This window comes from Cherax quadricarinatus, chromosome 27 (assembly GCF_038502225.1).
Source record: "Cherax quadricarinatus isolate ZL_2023a chromosome 27, ASM3850222v1, whole genome shotgun sequence".
NCBI classification, from domain to species: Eukaryota; Metazoa; Arthropoda; class Malacostraca; order Decapoda; family Parastacidae; genus Cherax; species Cherax quadricarinatus.
In genome coordinates, this window is record NC_091318.1 from 36,376,621 (window position 1) to 36,391,601 (window position 14,981).

Consider the following 14,981-nt stretch of genomic DNA (forward strand, 5'->3'; position numbering starts at 1 on the left):
GTGGGTGGGGTCATGGGTGGGGGTCGTGGGTGGGGGGCGTGGGTGGGGGTCGTGGGTGGGCTCATGGGTGGGGGTCGTGGGTGGGGTCATGGGTGGGTTTCGTGGGCGGGGGTCGTGGGTGGGGGTCGTGGGTGGGGTCATGGGTGGGGGTCGTGGATGGGGTCGTGGGTGGGGGTCGTGGGTGGGGTTAAGGTCATTAGCATATAGGTGTGAAAAAGGTCATTAGCATATAGGTGTGAAAAGGAGACCCCTCAGGAAAGGAGACCGCTCAGGAAAAGGAAGCCACTCAGCCGCAGAGACCGCTCAGGAAAAGGAAGCCACTCTGCCGCAGGGACCGCTGAGCCGCCTTCATCACTACTTACGTTTCCTATAGCATTCCAGCTGTCTATGGTTTTTAATCACAAACCACTGTTTAACAGGAGTTAGAATCTTGGATCTCGGAGGCTGGGTCTTCAGGCGTCATATACTTCAGCTTGGGAAGTATTGCAAGCAGCGCCAGTATGCCAGTCCATCTCCGCGACCTCTTTCTCCAGGCCTTCCGTAGGCTGCCACAACGAGTTATCTGGAAATACGAGGGAGAGTTAAAGAACCTCACTGATAATGTGATGATTAGCAAATGGCTCCCCCAACAAGATATTTTAGGTGAGTATAATCTCATATCGTTGTCATCATCTGTAATGAGAATTATGTGATAAAAATAATTTTTTTTCTATCATGGCTGTGTTTCTTTTATTTCAGTCATGCAAATAATCGTTTGTCAGAAAGGCTACACTCTCACTAGTTAGTTGACCTCAAATATTTTGGAATTCCTCAAGAATAGAATAACTAATACAAAAGAGGGGTTAACAGAAATAACTTCTCCCGTATCACCTGGTTAAATTTATATTTAATTTCATTTATGAGCAGACTTTTTCTCAGTGAAAATTAGGTGTTGTCCAGCCACAAATAGGTGAGTAATAGTTGCATGAAATGTGGAAATTGACAACATTTTAGCGGAAAGTTTATCAGTAATTGTTAACATATTTAATATTCATCTCAAACCACTGTACGGTGGGGAATGAACTCGTGGCAAGTGAGTCGTAAAATTCCAGGTCAGCGCGTAAGTCACTGGGCCAGCTGGCTACAATAAGATTCATCCAAGTAGGGATATTTATGAACCATACGAAGGTTAGCATGGGTCCCTCTGACCACAAATGAAAATTTTTACAGATGAACTTCCCGCCAGCCTAGCCGTGACGAACTCTAGCTCAAGTCCCTCAAAGCCGTCATCATAACCCACGAAATGATAATGACACTATTGTAAACAAACCACGGTACGGGTGGGAATTGAACTCATAATACTCATCCTTTCTGTGGAATAATTTAATTTAGTATTAGAGTGAGAGAGATTTATATAAGTAATGTCTGACATGTACCACCTACAGTGACTCCTCCATGACTTACATTTAACAGTAAGTGTTCCACAGCTCACGACAACGTGAAGGCGTTCATCTCACACGGTGGTCTCCTCAGCTTACAAGAGTCCATCTACCATGTTATGCCTCTCCTCGCACTGCCTCTCTTCGGTGACCATCCCAGGAACGCCATGTTTATTAGGAACAATGATCTGGGTCTCACTCTGGAGTGGACACAGCTCACTGAGGACATGATAGTCGACGCTCTCATCGATATTATCGCTAACCCCAAGTTAGTATTCAGTAATGTAATATAAATGAGCTATTGTTAAGATGCTGATCTATACTCCAACAATAGTTTTAAATCTTAAACTTATTTGTAAGTTGTTTTGAGACTCTCTGATCGCGGGTTCTATCCCCTTCCGTGTATGGTTTGTAAGTTCTGTCATTCAGTCCTCGTAAAGTGTTGTTCTTCCTGACAACTTGGAAGTATATCTTATCTGACAGATAATACGAAGTAAAGTAAATTAGTCTGGAATTGATGCTAAATTATTAAGCTAGTTCCCGTTGTGTTACCAAATAGCTCTTCCATTTTTAAACTCATCCGATATTTTTATTTTTCAATATTCCTTTTTTTTTCTTTTATAGATATTTTTAAAATACTATTTTACAGAAAAATAACGTACACAAATTTCATATTTTCTGCACTGCCATTTATTCATAATTCGGACATCTACAACAGCAATAACATATATACCAAAGATGGGGTTCATTTTTCTTGTCCGAGATGACAGAAATGAGTAATTCAATAGAGAGGAGCTGCTGCTGCTGCAGTGAACTGTAACCTTAACCCTTGAAAGATAGAGGAATGGGTGTGTGCGGAAAGATTTGATTCTGGGAATATATATATCTTAATATTAATAATAATTTTTATTGAGATACCAAGCAAAACATCCAGATATTACCAAGGAATGCGATGAAAGAAAGACACCTTTGAAAACATAGTGAAATGATAAAACAATAAAACAGTGGAAAGGTAAAGATGAATGGGGCAAGGATGCAGAAAATACACTTTCTCAGTATATATTATACATATAGTCGTACTGTTAGGGAGTAAATGAACGAACAACAAATAACTGTCAGAATTATAAATCATGTGAATGATTTTTCACAAGAACAAAATCTCGAATTAATTTTCCACCCACACACTGAGGAGAACTCTTGACACAAAAACAAACGGTAACTTGTGGAACTTGAGGAACATCTGGGCGGCAAACAATGTTCCTCTTTCAATGCTAACTTTCTCAGCTCCTCAACTAACTCCGGGACCCGGGATTACGAACATATAGTTCCTGTATATTTATTTGTTTTGAAAAATTATGCCAGTAATACTAGCTGATTAGTGGACTTTAATATTATCAAGAAGTTATGTGGATTTGATGGCTTTAAGGATTTTGTTGATTCTTCTATTTCTCAATTATTAAGCACATTATTTTAATAAGTGAAGAAAATATTAATTACCAAGCTATTGACTTAGTGATATATCCTAACGTCTTCCAACAGAAAGGCAAAAAGAATATTGGCACTGCTAATGACCTCTTGCAATATTCATATCAACACGAGGTCACTTACCCAAAATATCAGAGATTAGGATTCTAGCTAACAGAACCAGGGCGGCAGTTATATCTATCTCTGAATCCTGGCTGGATGTCATCACTGCTAAATACGCTACAGAACTGAGATTGGACAGAGATAACAAGTTGCACGGACGTAAATGATGCCTGGGAAAAATTCAAAACAATGTTCACTACCATCCTTGATAATATTGCACCAGTTAAAGAGGTTAGGATTAAACGAAGAACTGAACCCTGGATGACTACTGAGATATTAGATAATATGAAATTCAGAGACCAGTTGCTAAAAAGATTTAGGCAACCAGGATATTGAAGCACTAAATGAATTCCAAATGGTGAGGAACAGAGTACAGATACTTATAAAAAGGAACAGGAGACCTGTAGTTTACCTGGAGAGAGTTCCGGGAGTCAACGCCTCCGCGGCCCTGTCTGTGACCAGGCCTCCTGGTGGATCAGAGCCTGATCAACCAGGCTGTTACTGCTGGCTGCACGCAATCCAATGTACGAGCCACAGCCCGGCTGGTCAGGTACCGACTTTAGGTGCTTGTCCAGTGCCTGCTTGAAGACAGCCAGGGGTCTATTGGTAATACCCCTTATGTATGCTGGGAGGCAGTTGAACAGTCCCGGGCCCCTGACACTTATTGTATTCTCTTAACGTGCTAGTGACACCCCTGCTTTTCATTGGGGGGATGTTGCATCGTCTCCCGAGTCTTTTGCTTTCGTTGTGAGTGATTTTCGTGTGCAAGTTCGGTACTAGTCCCTCTAGTATTTTCCAGGTGTATATAATCATGTATCTCTCCCGCCTGCGTTCCAGGGAGTACAGGTTCAGGAACTTCAAGCGCTCCCAGTAATTGAGGTGTTTTATCTCCGTTATGCGCACCGTGAAGGTTCTCTGTACATTTTCTAGGTCAGCAATTTCACCTGCCTTGAAAGGTGCTGTTAGTGTGCAGCAATATTCCAGCCTAGATAGAACAAGCAACCTGAAGAGTGTCATCATGGGCTTGGCATCCCTAGTTTTGAAGGTTCTCATTATCCATCCTGTCATTTTTCTAGCAGATGCGATTGATACAGTGTTATGGTCCTTGAAGGTGAGATCCTCCGACATGATCACTCCCAGGTCTTTGACGTTGGTTTTTCGCTCTATTTTGTGGAAGGAATTTGTTTTGTACTCTGATGAAGTTTTAATTTCCTCATGTTTACCATATCGGAGTAATTGAAATTTCTCATCGTTGAACTTCATATTGTTTTCTGCAGCCCACTGAAAGATTTGGTTGACGTCCGCCTGGAGCCTTGCAGTGTCTGCAATGGAAGACACTGTCATGCAGATTCGGGTGTCATCTGCAAAGGAAGACACGGTGCTGTGGCTGACATCCTTGTCTATGTCAGATATGAGGATGAGAAACAAGATGGGAGCAAGAACTGTGCCTTGCGGAACAGAGCTTTTCATCGTAGCTGCCTCGGACTTTACTCTGTTGACTATTACTCTTTGAGTACTGTTTGTGAGGAAATTATAGATACATCTTCCAACTTTTCCTGTTATTCCAGCACTTTTGTGCCTATTACACCATGGTCACACTTGTCGAAGGCTTTTGCAAAGTCTGTAGCATTCTTTTTGTTTTCTAGTGCATCTAGGACCTTGTCGTAGTGATCCAGTAGCTGAGACAGACAGGAGCGACCTGCTCTAAACCCATGTTGCCCTGGGTTGTGTAATTGATGGGTATCTAGATGGGTGGCGATCTTGCTTCTTAGGACCCTTTCAAAGATTTTTATGATATGGGATCTTAGTGATATCAGTCTGTAGTTCTTTGCTATTGCTTTACTGCCCCCTTTGTGGAGTGGGGCTATGTCTGTTGTTTTTAGTAACTGTGGGACGACCCCCGTGTCCATGCTCCCTCTCCATAGGATGGTAAAAGCTCGTGATAGGGGCTTCTTGCAGTTCTTGATGAACACGGAGTTCCATGAGTCTGGCCCTGGGGCAGAGTGCATGGGCATGTCATTTATCGCCTGTTCGAAGTCATTTGGCGTCAGGATAATATCAGATAGGCTTGTGTTAACCAAATTCTGTGGCTCTCTCATAAAAAATTCATTTTGATCTTCGACTCTCAGTCTGGTTAGCGGCTTGCTAAAAACTGAGTCATATTGGGACTTGAGTAGCTCACTCATTTCCTTGCTGTCATCTGTGTAGGACCCATCTTGTTTAAGTAGGGGCCCAATACTGGATGTTGTTCTCGACTTTGATTTGGCATAAGAAAAGAAATACTTTGGGTTTCTTTCGATTTCATTTATGGCTTTTAGTTCTTCCCACGATTCCTGACTCCTATAAGATTCCTTTAGCTTAAGTTCGATGTTTGCTATTTCTCTGACCAGTGACTCCCTACGCATTTCAGATATATTGGCCTCTTTTAGCCGTTCTGTTATTCTTTTCCGTCGCCTGTAAAGGGAGCGCCTGTCTCTTTCTATTTTACATCTACTCCTCCTTTTTCTTAAAGGAATAAGTCTTGAGCATACATCGAGTGCCACCTAGTTAATCTGTTCTAGGCATAAGTTGGGGTCTGTGTTGCTTAGTCTATCTTCCCAGCTTATATCGTTTAGGACTTGGTTTACTTGGTCCCACTTTATGTTCTTGTTATTGAAGTTGAATTTGGTGAAGGCTCCCTCGTGACTAATCTCATTTTGTCGGTCTGGGGCTCCACGCATACATGTCTGAACCTCGATTATGTTGTGATCTGAGTATATTGTTTTTGATATGGTGACATTTCGTATCAGATCATTATTGTTAGTGAAGATGAAGTCTAGTGTATTCTCCAGTCTAGTAGGCCCTATTATTAGCTGGTTTAAGTTGAATTTTGTGCAGAGATTTAGAAGCTCGTGTGTGTGTGTGAGTTCTCGTCAGAGCTGCCTCCTGGTGTTATAACTGCAACAAAATTATTTGCTATATTCCTCCATTTTAGGTGCCTCAAGTTGAAATCCCCCAGGAGCAAGATGTTGGGGGCAGGAGCTGGCAGATTTTCCAGACAGTGGTCAATTTTTGACAGCTGTTCCTGGAATTGCTGGGACGTTGCATCCAGAGGCTTGTAGACTACCACAATGACTAGGTTTTGGTTCTCGATCTTTACTGATTAAGCTTCCACTACATCATTTGAGGCATTAAGCAGTTCTGTGCAAACAAGTGAGACTGCGATATACAGACCAAATCCCCCCCTTTTGCTTGTTCACTCTGTCGCATCTGTATAGGTTGTAACCTGGGATCCATATTTCGTTGTCCAAGTGATCCTTTATGTGGGCCTCTGTGAAAGCCGCGAACATTGCATTTGTCTCTGCAAGCAGTCCACGAATGAAAGGTATTTTGTTGTTCGTTGCTGGCTTTAGACCCTGTATATTTGCAAAGAAGAATGTGATGGGACTGGTGGTATTGGTGGTACTGGGGGGGGGACTTTTTTTCCGGCACTAGGATCTGTATCTGTTGGTTTGGAGTGGAGGCCATCGACTGTGGTTCCACTCCAGAAATGACTGGATTTGGCGTACGATTTCTGCCATTTCCTGCCAGTTTTTTTTTCCTTCCGGGCACTAAAAAACCTCTCCCTCTTGAGTGGCTGTGGCTACCCAGGTTTTCCGATGGTCTGGATGTTTTGCACACCATCTTTTAGATGGTGTGCCTGGCAATTTAAGTTATAGCACAGTCTTTCCTGTACTGAAGAGGGACACATTTCAGGGTGAAAAAGCTTACAGGAAGTGAGTTTGCATTTTCCTGTTGTCATATGGGCACGGCATTTTCTAGGGTGGTCAAAGCTGCACGTAGCATCTTTTTTTTCCTGATTTCCCATGCTTGCAGATACCAAGTGCATAGTATGTGCACAGGCTTGGTTTCCGTTTGCTTTGGGTTTCTGTGACTGTATTTCCTGTTGGTGCATGTTTACCTGTCTCATTCCTACCCTCACTGGTACTTAAAATGAAGCTCTCACCAGTTGTTTCTGGTAATATATCCTCACTAGTGGAGTCCCCTTGTTTGCTATCTCCTGTGGTATTACTAGTTTGTAATATTGGGTTTATCTTGTCCTTGACTACACTTGTTTCCCCACTACAGCTCCTGTCTCCCTCGAGGTCATTTATATGCATTCCCTCATGCGTACATTTACTGACTACCAGGGCAGCACCTCCATCCTCACCATTACTGTCTCCCAGGACAGCACCTCCATCCTCACCATTACTGTCTCCCAGGACAGCACCTCCATCCTCACCATTACTGTCTCCCAGGACAGCACCTCCATCCTCACCATTACTGTCTCCCAGGACAGCACCTCCATCCTCACCATTACTGTCTCCCAGGACAGCACCTCCATCATCACCATTACTGTCTCCCAGGACAGCACCTCCATCCTCACCATTACTGTCTCCCAGGACAGCACCTCCATCCTCACCATTACTGTCTCCCAGGACAGCACCTCCATCCTCACCATTACTGTCTCCCAGGACAGCACCTCCATCCTCACCATTACTGTCTCCCAGGACAGCACCTCCATCCTCACCATTACTGTCTCCCAGGACAGCACCTCCAGCTTCACCATTACTGTCTACCAGGACAGCACCTCCAGCTTCACCATTACTGTCTACCAGGACAGCACCTCCATCCTCACCCTTACTGTCTACCAGGACAGCACCTCCATCCTCACCCTTACTGTCTACCAGGACAGCACCTCCATCCTCACCATTACTGTCTACCAGGACAGCACTTCCATCCTCACCATTACTGTCTCCCAGGACAGCACCTCCAGCTTCACCATTACTGTCTACCAGGACAGCACCTCCAGCTTCACCATTACTGTCTACCAGGACAGCACCTCCAGCTTCACCATTACTGTCTACCAGGACAGCACCTCCATCCTCACCCTTACTGTCTACCAGGACAGCACCTCCATCCTCACCCTTACTGTCTACCAGGACAGCACCTCCATCCTCACCCTTACTGTCTGCCAGAACCACCTCCAGCTTCACCATTACTGTCTCCCAGGACAGCACCTCCAGCTTCACCATTATGTCTCCCAGAACAGCACCTCCAGCTTCACCATTACTGTCTACCAGGACAGCACCTCCAGCTTCACCATTACTGTCTACCAGAACAGCACCTCTAGCTTCACCATTACTGTCTACCAGGACAGCACCTCCAGCTTCACTATTACTGTCTACCAGGACAGCACCTCCAGCTTCACCATTATCTCCCAGGACAGCACGTCCAGCTTCACCATTACTGTCTACCAGGGCAGCACCTCCATCCTCACCCTTACTGTCTCCCAGGACATTACTGTCTCCCAGGACAGCACCTCCAGCTTCACCATTACTGTCTACCAGGACAGCACCTCCAGCTTCACCATTACTGTCTACCCAGGACAGCACCTCCATCCTCACCCTTACTGTCTACCAGGACAGCACCTCCATCCTCACCCTTACTGTCTACCAGGACAGCACCTCCATCCTCACCCTTACTGTCTGCCAGGACCACCTCCAGCTTCACCATTACTGTCTCCCAGGACAGCACCTCCAGCTTCACCATTACTGTCTCCCAGGACAGCACCTCCAGCTTCACCATTACTGTCTACCAGGACAGCACCTCCAGCTTCACCATTACTTTCTACCAGGACAGCACCTCCAGCTTCACCATTACTGTCTACCAGGACAGCACCTCCAGCTTCACTATTTCTGTCTACCAGGACAGCACCTCCAGCTTCACCATTACTGTCTACCAGGGCAGCACCTCCAGCTTCACCATTACTGTCTCCCAGGACAGCACCTCCATCCTCACCATTACTGTCTCCCAGGACAGCACCTCCATCCTCACCATTACTGTCTCCCAGGACAGCACCTCCATCCTCACCATTACTGTCTCCCAGGACAGCACCTCCATCCTCACCATTACTGTCTCCCAGGACAGCACCTCCATCCTCACCATTACTGTCTCCCAGGACAGCACCTCCATCCTCACCATTACTGTCTCCCAGGACAGCACCTCCAGCCTTACAGTTTCTGACTACATGGCCAGCATCAAGGGCGACACCATCCAGCCCAGACTTTTTATTTTCCCATTTGTTATAGAATGCTTCCAGGTGTTCTATGAACGCTGCTTTCATGTTATCCTCTTTTAATACCAGGGTTACTCCTGTCTTCAAGAAAAAATAGTAGGCCTGATGACAGCATCTATAGGCCTATTAGTATACTCAGTAAGATGTCCAAAATTCTAGGGAAGGCGGTATACTGCCAAGTAGTTAAGTATCGTATACCTGGAGTATACCTGAAGAGGGTTTTGGGGATCAACGTCTGCGCGGCCCGGTCTGAGATCAGGCCTCTTGGTAGATCAGGGCCTGATCATCCAGGCTGTTACTGCTGACCGCACGCAAACTGACGTACGAACCACACCCCAGCTGATCAAGTACTGACTTTAGGTACCTATCCAGTGGCTTCTTGAAGACAGCCAAGAGTATTTTGATAATCTCCCTTAAGTATGCTGGGAGGCAGCAGATGGTACACAGATGGCAAAGCAGAAGCCAGAGTGAGTGCACCGTACGTTTCCTCAATGAAGATTCCCATATGTTGCATTAGTGTCTCAATTTTCAACTTGTCGTTTTTTTTAAAGAATTTATTACATCTGTCAGACACTGCAGCTTCATAAGATCTTGATACAAAGAATTCTTCAGAAATTGTCCAACCTTTGGACGAAGACCTACTTACACTAGTGGATGGTACCACTATGACCCCGCCTCCTCCTGCTTCGCCTCACCTGACTATAGTTATAAGCCACGTCTACGGCCCTATGCTGTACATTCTACAAGACTGATGGACTGAACACATCGATTCCAGGCTGAGGGATTGATTACCTCAAACTCCTCCTCTCCTTACACCTTTCTGCTTTGTATTGGACTGATGAAGCCACTGTGTGGCGAAACGTTTCCTCAATAAAGATTCCCATATGTTGCATAAGTGTCTCAGTTTTATACTATTTTTCTTGAAGATATCAGTAACTCTGGCCTCCTTGAACCCTCTCGGTACGGCATTAGTGGTGATGGACAGATTTATTATGTGAGCAATGGGGCTTGGCAATTCAGAGGCACCATCCTTTAAGAACTTAGACGGGATGTTATCAGGTTCGGTGCTTTTAGTTGGGTTTAACCTGCTTAGTTATTTTTGAATAAAGTCATGAGATACACTTACTAGTTGACAACTGTTTGGGGTTACCCCTTTATTGGTATAGCATGTTTGAAACTTATCAGAGTCTGTGTTAAAGGTATTTGATGCAGCTGGTAGTTTACTTACTAGTGTTGATACGACAGATGTGTAGTAGGAATTAAAACAATTTGCCGCTTTAGTTGTTTCGTGGCATACCTTGTTATCGATATCTAGTTCTATGTTAGATCTATCTACTGGTTTATGTCTTTATCCTAACTGTTTTAGTTGTTGCCAGAACTTTCTAGGGTTATTCTTGTACTCTTCGATTTTTGATCAATATTACTTTGCCTTTGCTCATTTTATAAGTCTCTGCACTATGTTCCTCACCTTTGGAATTCATTTAGCGCTGAAGTATTATGTCTGTTGCCTTAAATCTTTTTAGCAACTGGTCCCTGAATTTCATATTATCTAATATCTCAGTAATCATCAAGTGTTCGGTTCCTCGTTTAATCCTAACCTCATTAACTGGTGCAATATTATCAAAGATGGCATTGAATATTGTTTTGAATTTTTCCCAGGGATCATGAACATCCGTGCAACTTGTTATCACTGTCCAGTCACAATTGTGTAGCCTATTTACCAGTGTTTCTATGCTGTAGTTTCTAGTTGATATCATTTGTATTGTCCTCTGTAGGCCTATCCTTTCCCTAGCGATTTTCCTGCTGCATTTTTCCTGAATCACTAGCTAAAATCAGCAAGTTAATGGACACTGAACATTTGCAAGATATCTGAAAGGAGACAGACATGAAGAGTTAAACTTCAAACTAGAATCAATGACATGAATGCTATATTAGACAAGGAAAACGACACTCATAAGGGGTGAACTGAAGCACTTGGAGAGAAGTGGTTTCAAAAGTGATGCAGGAGAGAAGAATGGATGGACAATATATTCCTGGACAAGACACATGATTCTGTACTCTACAAGAAACTGAGAAAACTGTGAAGCCTTGGCAGGCATAAAAGGAATCCACAACAAAGGAGCATTGAGTTCCTTATGAGATACAGACAAAAATGTATTGTCCGAAACAGAGATATCAGATTGGAAAACTGTAACATGGAAGGTTCCTCAAAGATCGGTTTTAGGACTAGAACTGTTTCTGGTATACATAAATGACGTTTCAGAAGAGGTTGAGTTAGTTGTATCCCTATTTGTAGATGTATAATTAATGAAAAGACTAAAAATAACAAGGACAAGATAAAAATACAAATGAACCAGGAAAACTGTAGGATTGATTAAACAATTTGCTTTCGGAATTCAATGACAGCAAATGCAAGGTTATGAAAAATGGGGAAGGGTAGGAATACAGAAGCTGAGTATGGACTCGGAGGACAGAGGCTTCCAAATTCACTCATGGAGAAAAATCTTGGGGTGAGCACAGAGCCGATCATATCGCTAGAGTACATATTAACCGAATAACCTCTGAAGCCAATGCATGCTTCACCAGTCTAAGACCTGCTTTCAGGAATTTCAGCAAAAAGACATTCACATCTCTAAATGCAACAAATAGAACGTCAGCACATCTTGGAGTTAGCAACACCAACACGGAACCTTTGCCTTATAAAGCATGTTATGATATTTGGAAAATTGAGAGGCATGCATCAAGACTATTTCTATATATGAGGGAATGAACTGTGAGGAGAAGCTCCGGAAATTAAATTAATAACATTAGAGGACAGAATAACCAAAGGACACATGATAATAACATAAGATACACTCAGTTGACAATAGGGTGGATATTAATAGTCTGGAAGCAGGAGCCCACACACACATTCTCTCTCTCTCTCTCTCTCTCTCTCTCTCTCTCTCTCTCTCTCTCTCTCTCTCTCTCTCTCTCTCTCTCTCTCTCTCTCTCTCTCTCTCTCTCTCTCTCTCTCTCTCTCTCTATTTTTTTTTTTTTTTTTTTTTTTTTTTTTTTTTTTTTTTTTACACAGGGTTTGACAAGGTTAAGGATCCCTAGCTTTATTGACAGCTATTTACAGGTTAAGGATTCCTAACTTTGTTGTTGGAAGCTAAGAGCTGTTACCTACATCAGCTCATTTGAAAGCATTTTTGTTATGAGACATACAAGTAGGGAACAGGATGAAGTTGGAGCCATCTGTGGGCCAGCATTTTCATTTGATCAACTGACGTTATCTCGTTGACATCATTATGCTGTACAGATGTGTTCCATACTCGAGTCATCCTGGGTATGTATGATCTCAGATGGGAGTGATGTTCTGGAGAAGGGTACAGCCAGAGTGAAGTTGCTGCTTTCTGCCCGTCTTGTGGCATAAAAAGCTTGTTTCGCGCTGTCCTCAGAAGTGGATCAAGTGTGGTATTTTGACAATATTGGCCTTGTACATAACAGTAAGGCCACCCACATCCCTCCTATGTTGGAAGGCTCTGCTGAAATGACAGATCCATCCAGGATGGGTCCAGGCGAGAAGATGAGACGTCTTGCTCTGTTCTCTACTCTGTCAAGCAGTCGCAGATGAGAGGGGGACAGGCAAACCAAGAAAGTGGAGCATACTCAAGGTGTGAGCGTACTTGTGCCTCTGTACAGGTATCTTGCAACCCCTACTGTCAAGCAGATGCGAGATACGGCGAAGTGCTGTAAGCTTCCTGGCTGCCTTGTTTGCAAGATTTACAACATGGTTCTTCATGGTTGGAGTTTGGAGTCAAATTTCACCCCAAGGATATCAACTTCTTCTCCAGGTGCCAACATCCTCCCATTCATCCTTACTACTGCACCAGCATTACCATCATGGTGCCTAGAGACGATCATCATTTGCGTTTTCTCAGGTGCAAATGTTACTTGCCATCTATTTCCCCAAGCTGATATAGCTCTCAGCTGGTGATTGATGTAACAGAGCAGCTGGCATTTCTTCTCTTGGATAAGTGAATGTTCAGTGTACAGTCGTCTGCATATGCATGTGATTCTGGGATGAGATGAAGAAGGTCGTTGAAGTAGACATTCCATAACAGTGGACCCAGCACACTTCCTTGTGGAACGCTTGCCCCAATAGGATGTCTTGCTGATTCCGTTCCATTGAGGACTACACTTGAGATCTACCATGAAGGTAATCACTGAGGAGACATAGCGTAGAGCCTGCAATTCCCAGTGCTTGAAGTTTTGCTAAGAGGCCCTGGTGCCACACCCGGTCAGCCGAGCTTTCCTCTCTCTCTCTCTCTCTCTCTCTCTCTCTCTCTCTCTCTCTCTCTCTCTCTCTCTCTCTCTCTCTCTCTCTCTCTCTCTCTCTCTTTCTCTCTCTCTCTCTCTCTCTCTCTCTCTCTCTCTCTCTCTCTCTCTCTCTCTCTCTCTCTCTCTCTCTCTCTCTCTCTCTCTCTCTCTCTCTCTCTCTCTCTCTCTCTCTTCCCCTCTCTTTCTCTCTCTCCTAGCTAGACGCTGAGACTACCATTACACCCAGCACCACAAATGAATACAAAAAGGGTGACTACACACATAGCAAACAACTGTAATCGTAATAGGTTCATTTTCTTTTCATTTCACTCATGCTCAGGTATAAAGAAAACCTGTCAAGGATGTCGAGGTTGATGCGAGATCAGGTGACCACGTCCAAGGAGCGAGCAGTGTTCTGGACGGAGTACGTCATCCGTCACCATGGAGCGCCTCACCTGAGGTCCCCGGCAGCACAGCTCTCCTGGGTGGAGTTCCTCATGCTCGACGTTATCCTACTCCTCCACTTGGCTTTATTTATCATTTTCTTCATACTGCGTCGCATTCTGAAAGTCCTCTCTGCTAAAATCTTCAGAGCTCACGACAATAAGAAAAAAAAGGAATAAGATTTTTTCACCTCCAAGATGTGTTTATTGATAGATTATACATCGATGATCTGGAATTTGTATATAAAATAAATGGTATTTCAAAATCTGGAGAGGTTTTGTTTCTTTCATATCTCAGTCTTATATAATGAGAAAAAAACTTAACTAATGCAGTCTGATTTCAGATGAGTAACAGAAGTATCACAAGTGATTTATGTTTAGCCGGAAGTGGTTTTCTTGGAACGATTCACAAAAGTTTATGGCAATGTCTCTTTAGAAAAGTATTTGGGGTTTTATAAATAAGATACTCTTATATTTAGACTTAATAAAGACTAACATAGTAACATAAGGAGTAATGTAATTACCATAACTAAAGAAATCAAGGTATGGCTGTGTCTGGTGTAGGATTCATTTGTAAAAACCTGCACCTGTGGTCACAGTGGTGGCCCATACTAACCTCCCTGTAGTGTATAGACATATACCTAGTGGTTAGCACACTGGTCTCTGAGTTTTAAGACTCACTTGGTATGGGTTCAAGTCCCATCCGTTCTGTGATTTGCAATCATGTTATTACGATATCATGAATTCCATAACATTCTTCATATTAGGCGTCTATATAATTTTAAGTTGCTAATCAACATTTATTCCTAAATGTTTCTCTTTTTTTTTACTGACATATGTGTTTCTTAATTGGCAATGAATAAATTTATGTTGTATTTCTTTTTCTTCTTTCATTGACATACATTTCTTATTCAACAATGAGTAAATTTGTGTTGCAATCTTTTCCAATATTTTATAATGATAACCTATATATTATTTAACACCATTCCTTATGTAAGTAACTGTTGTACATGAGGAGTCATGAGCCACAACACAGGGGTACCATGCAGCCCTTTTAATCCCCAAGACTCACTGAACTTCATCGATCAGCAGATTGCACAGCAGAAGTTAATTTCAAACTTGGTACGAGAAACA

At 43.2% G+C, this 14,981-nt stretch overlaps 1 protein-coding gene across 2 annotated transcripts in view; it reads left to right on the forward strand.

Moving 5' to 3' along the window:
• Positions 1 to 14,726, forward strand: part of LOC128691073 (UDP-glycosyltransferase UGT5-like) — a 90,295-nt gene extending 75,569 nt beyond the window's left edge. For both annotated transcript variants that reach the window (XM_053779867.2, XM_070089243.1), the window contains 3 exons: positions 420 to 642; positions 1,467 to 1,686; positions 13,745 to 14,726. In XM_053779867.2, coding sequence (XP_053635842.2) covers positions 420 to 642; positions 1,467 to 1,686; positions 13,745 to 14,027 — 726 coding nt within the window. In that variant the 3' untranslated portion in view covers positions 14,028 to 14,726. The remainder of the gene's footprint in view (positions 1 to 419; positions 643 to 1,466; positions 1,687 to 13,744) is intronic.
• Positions 14,727 to 14,981: the final 255 nt, after the last annotated feature.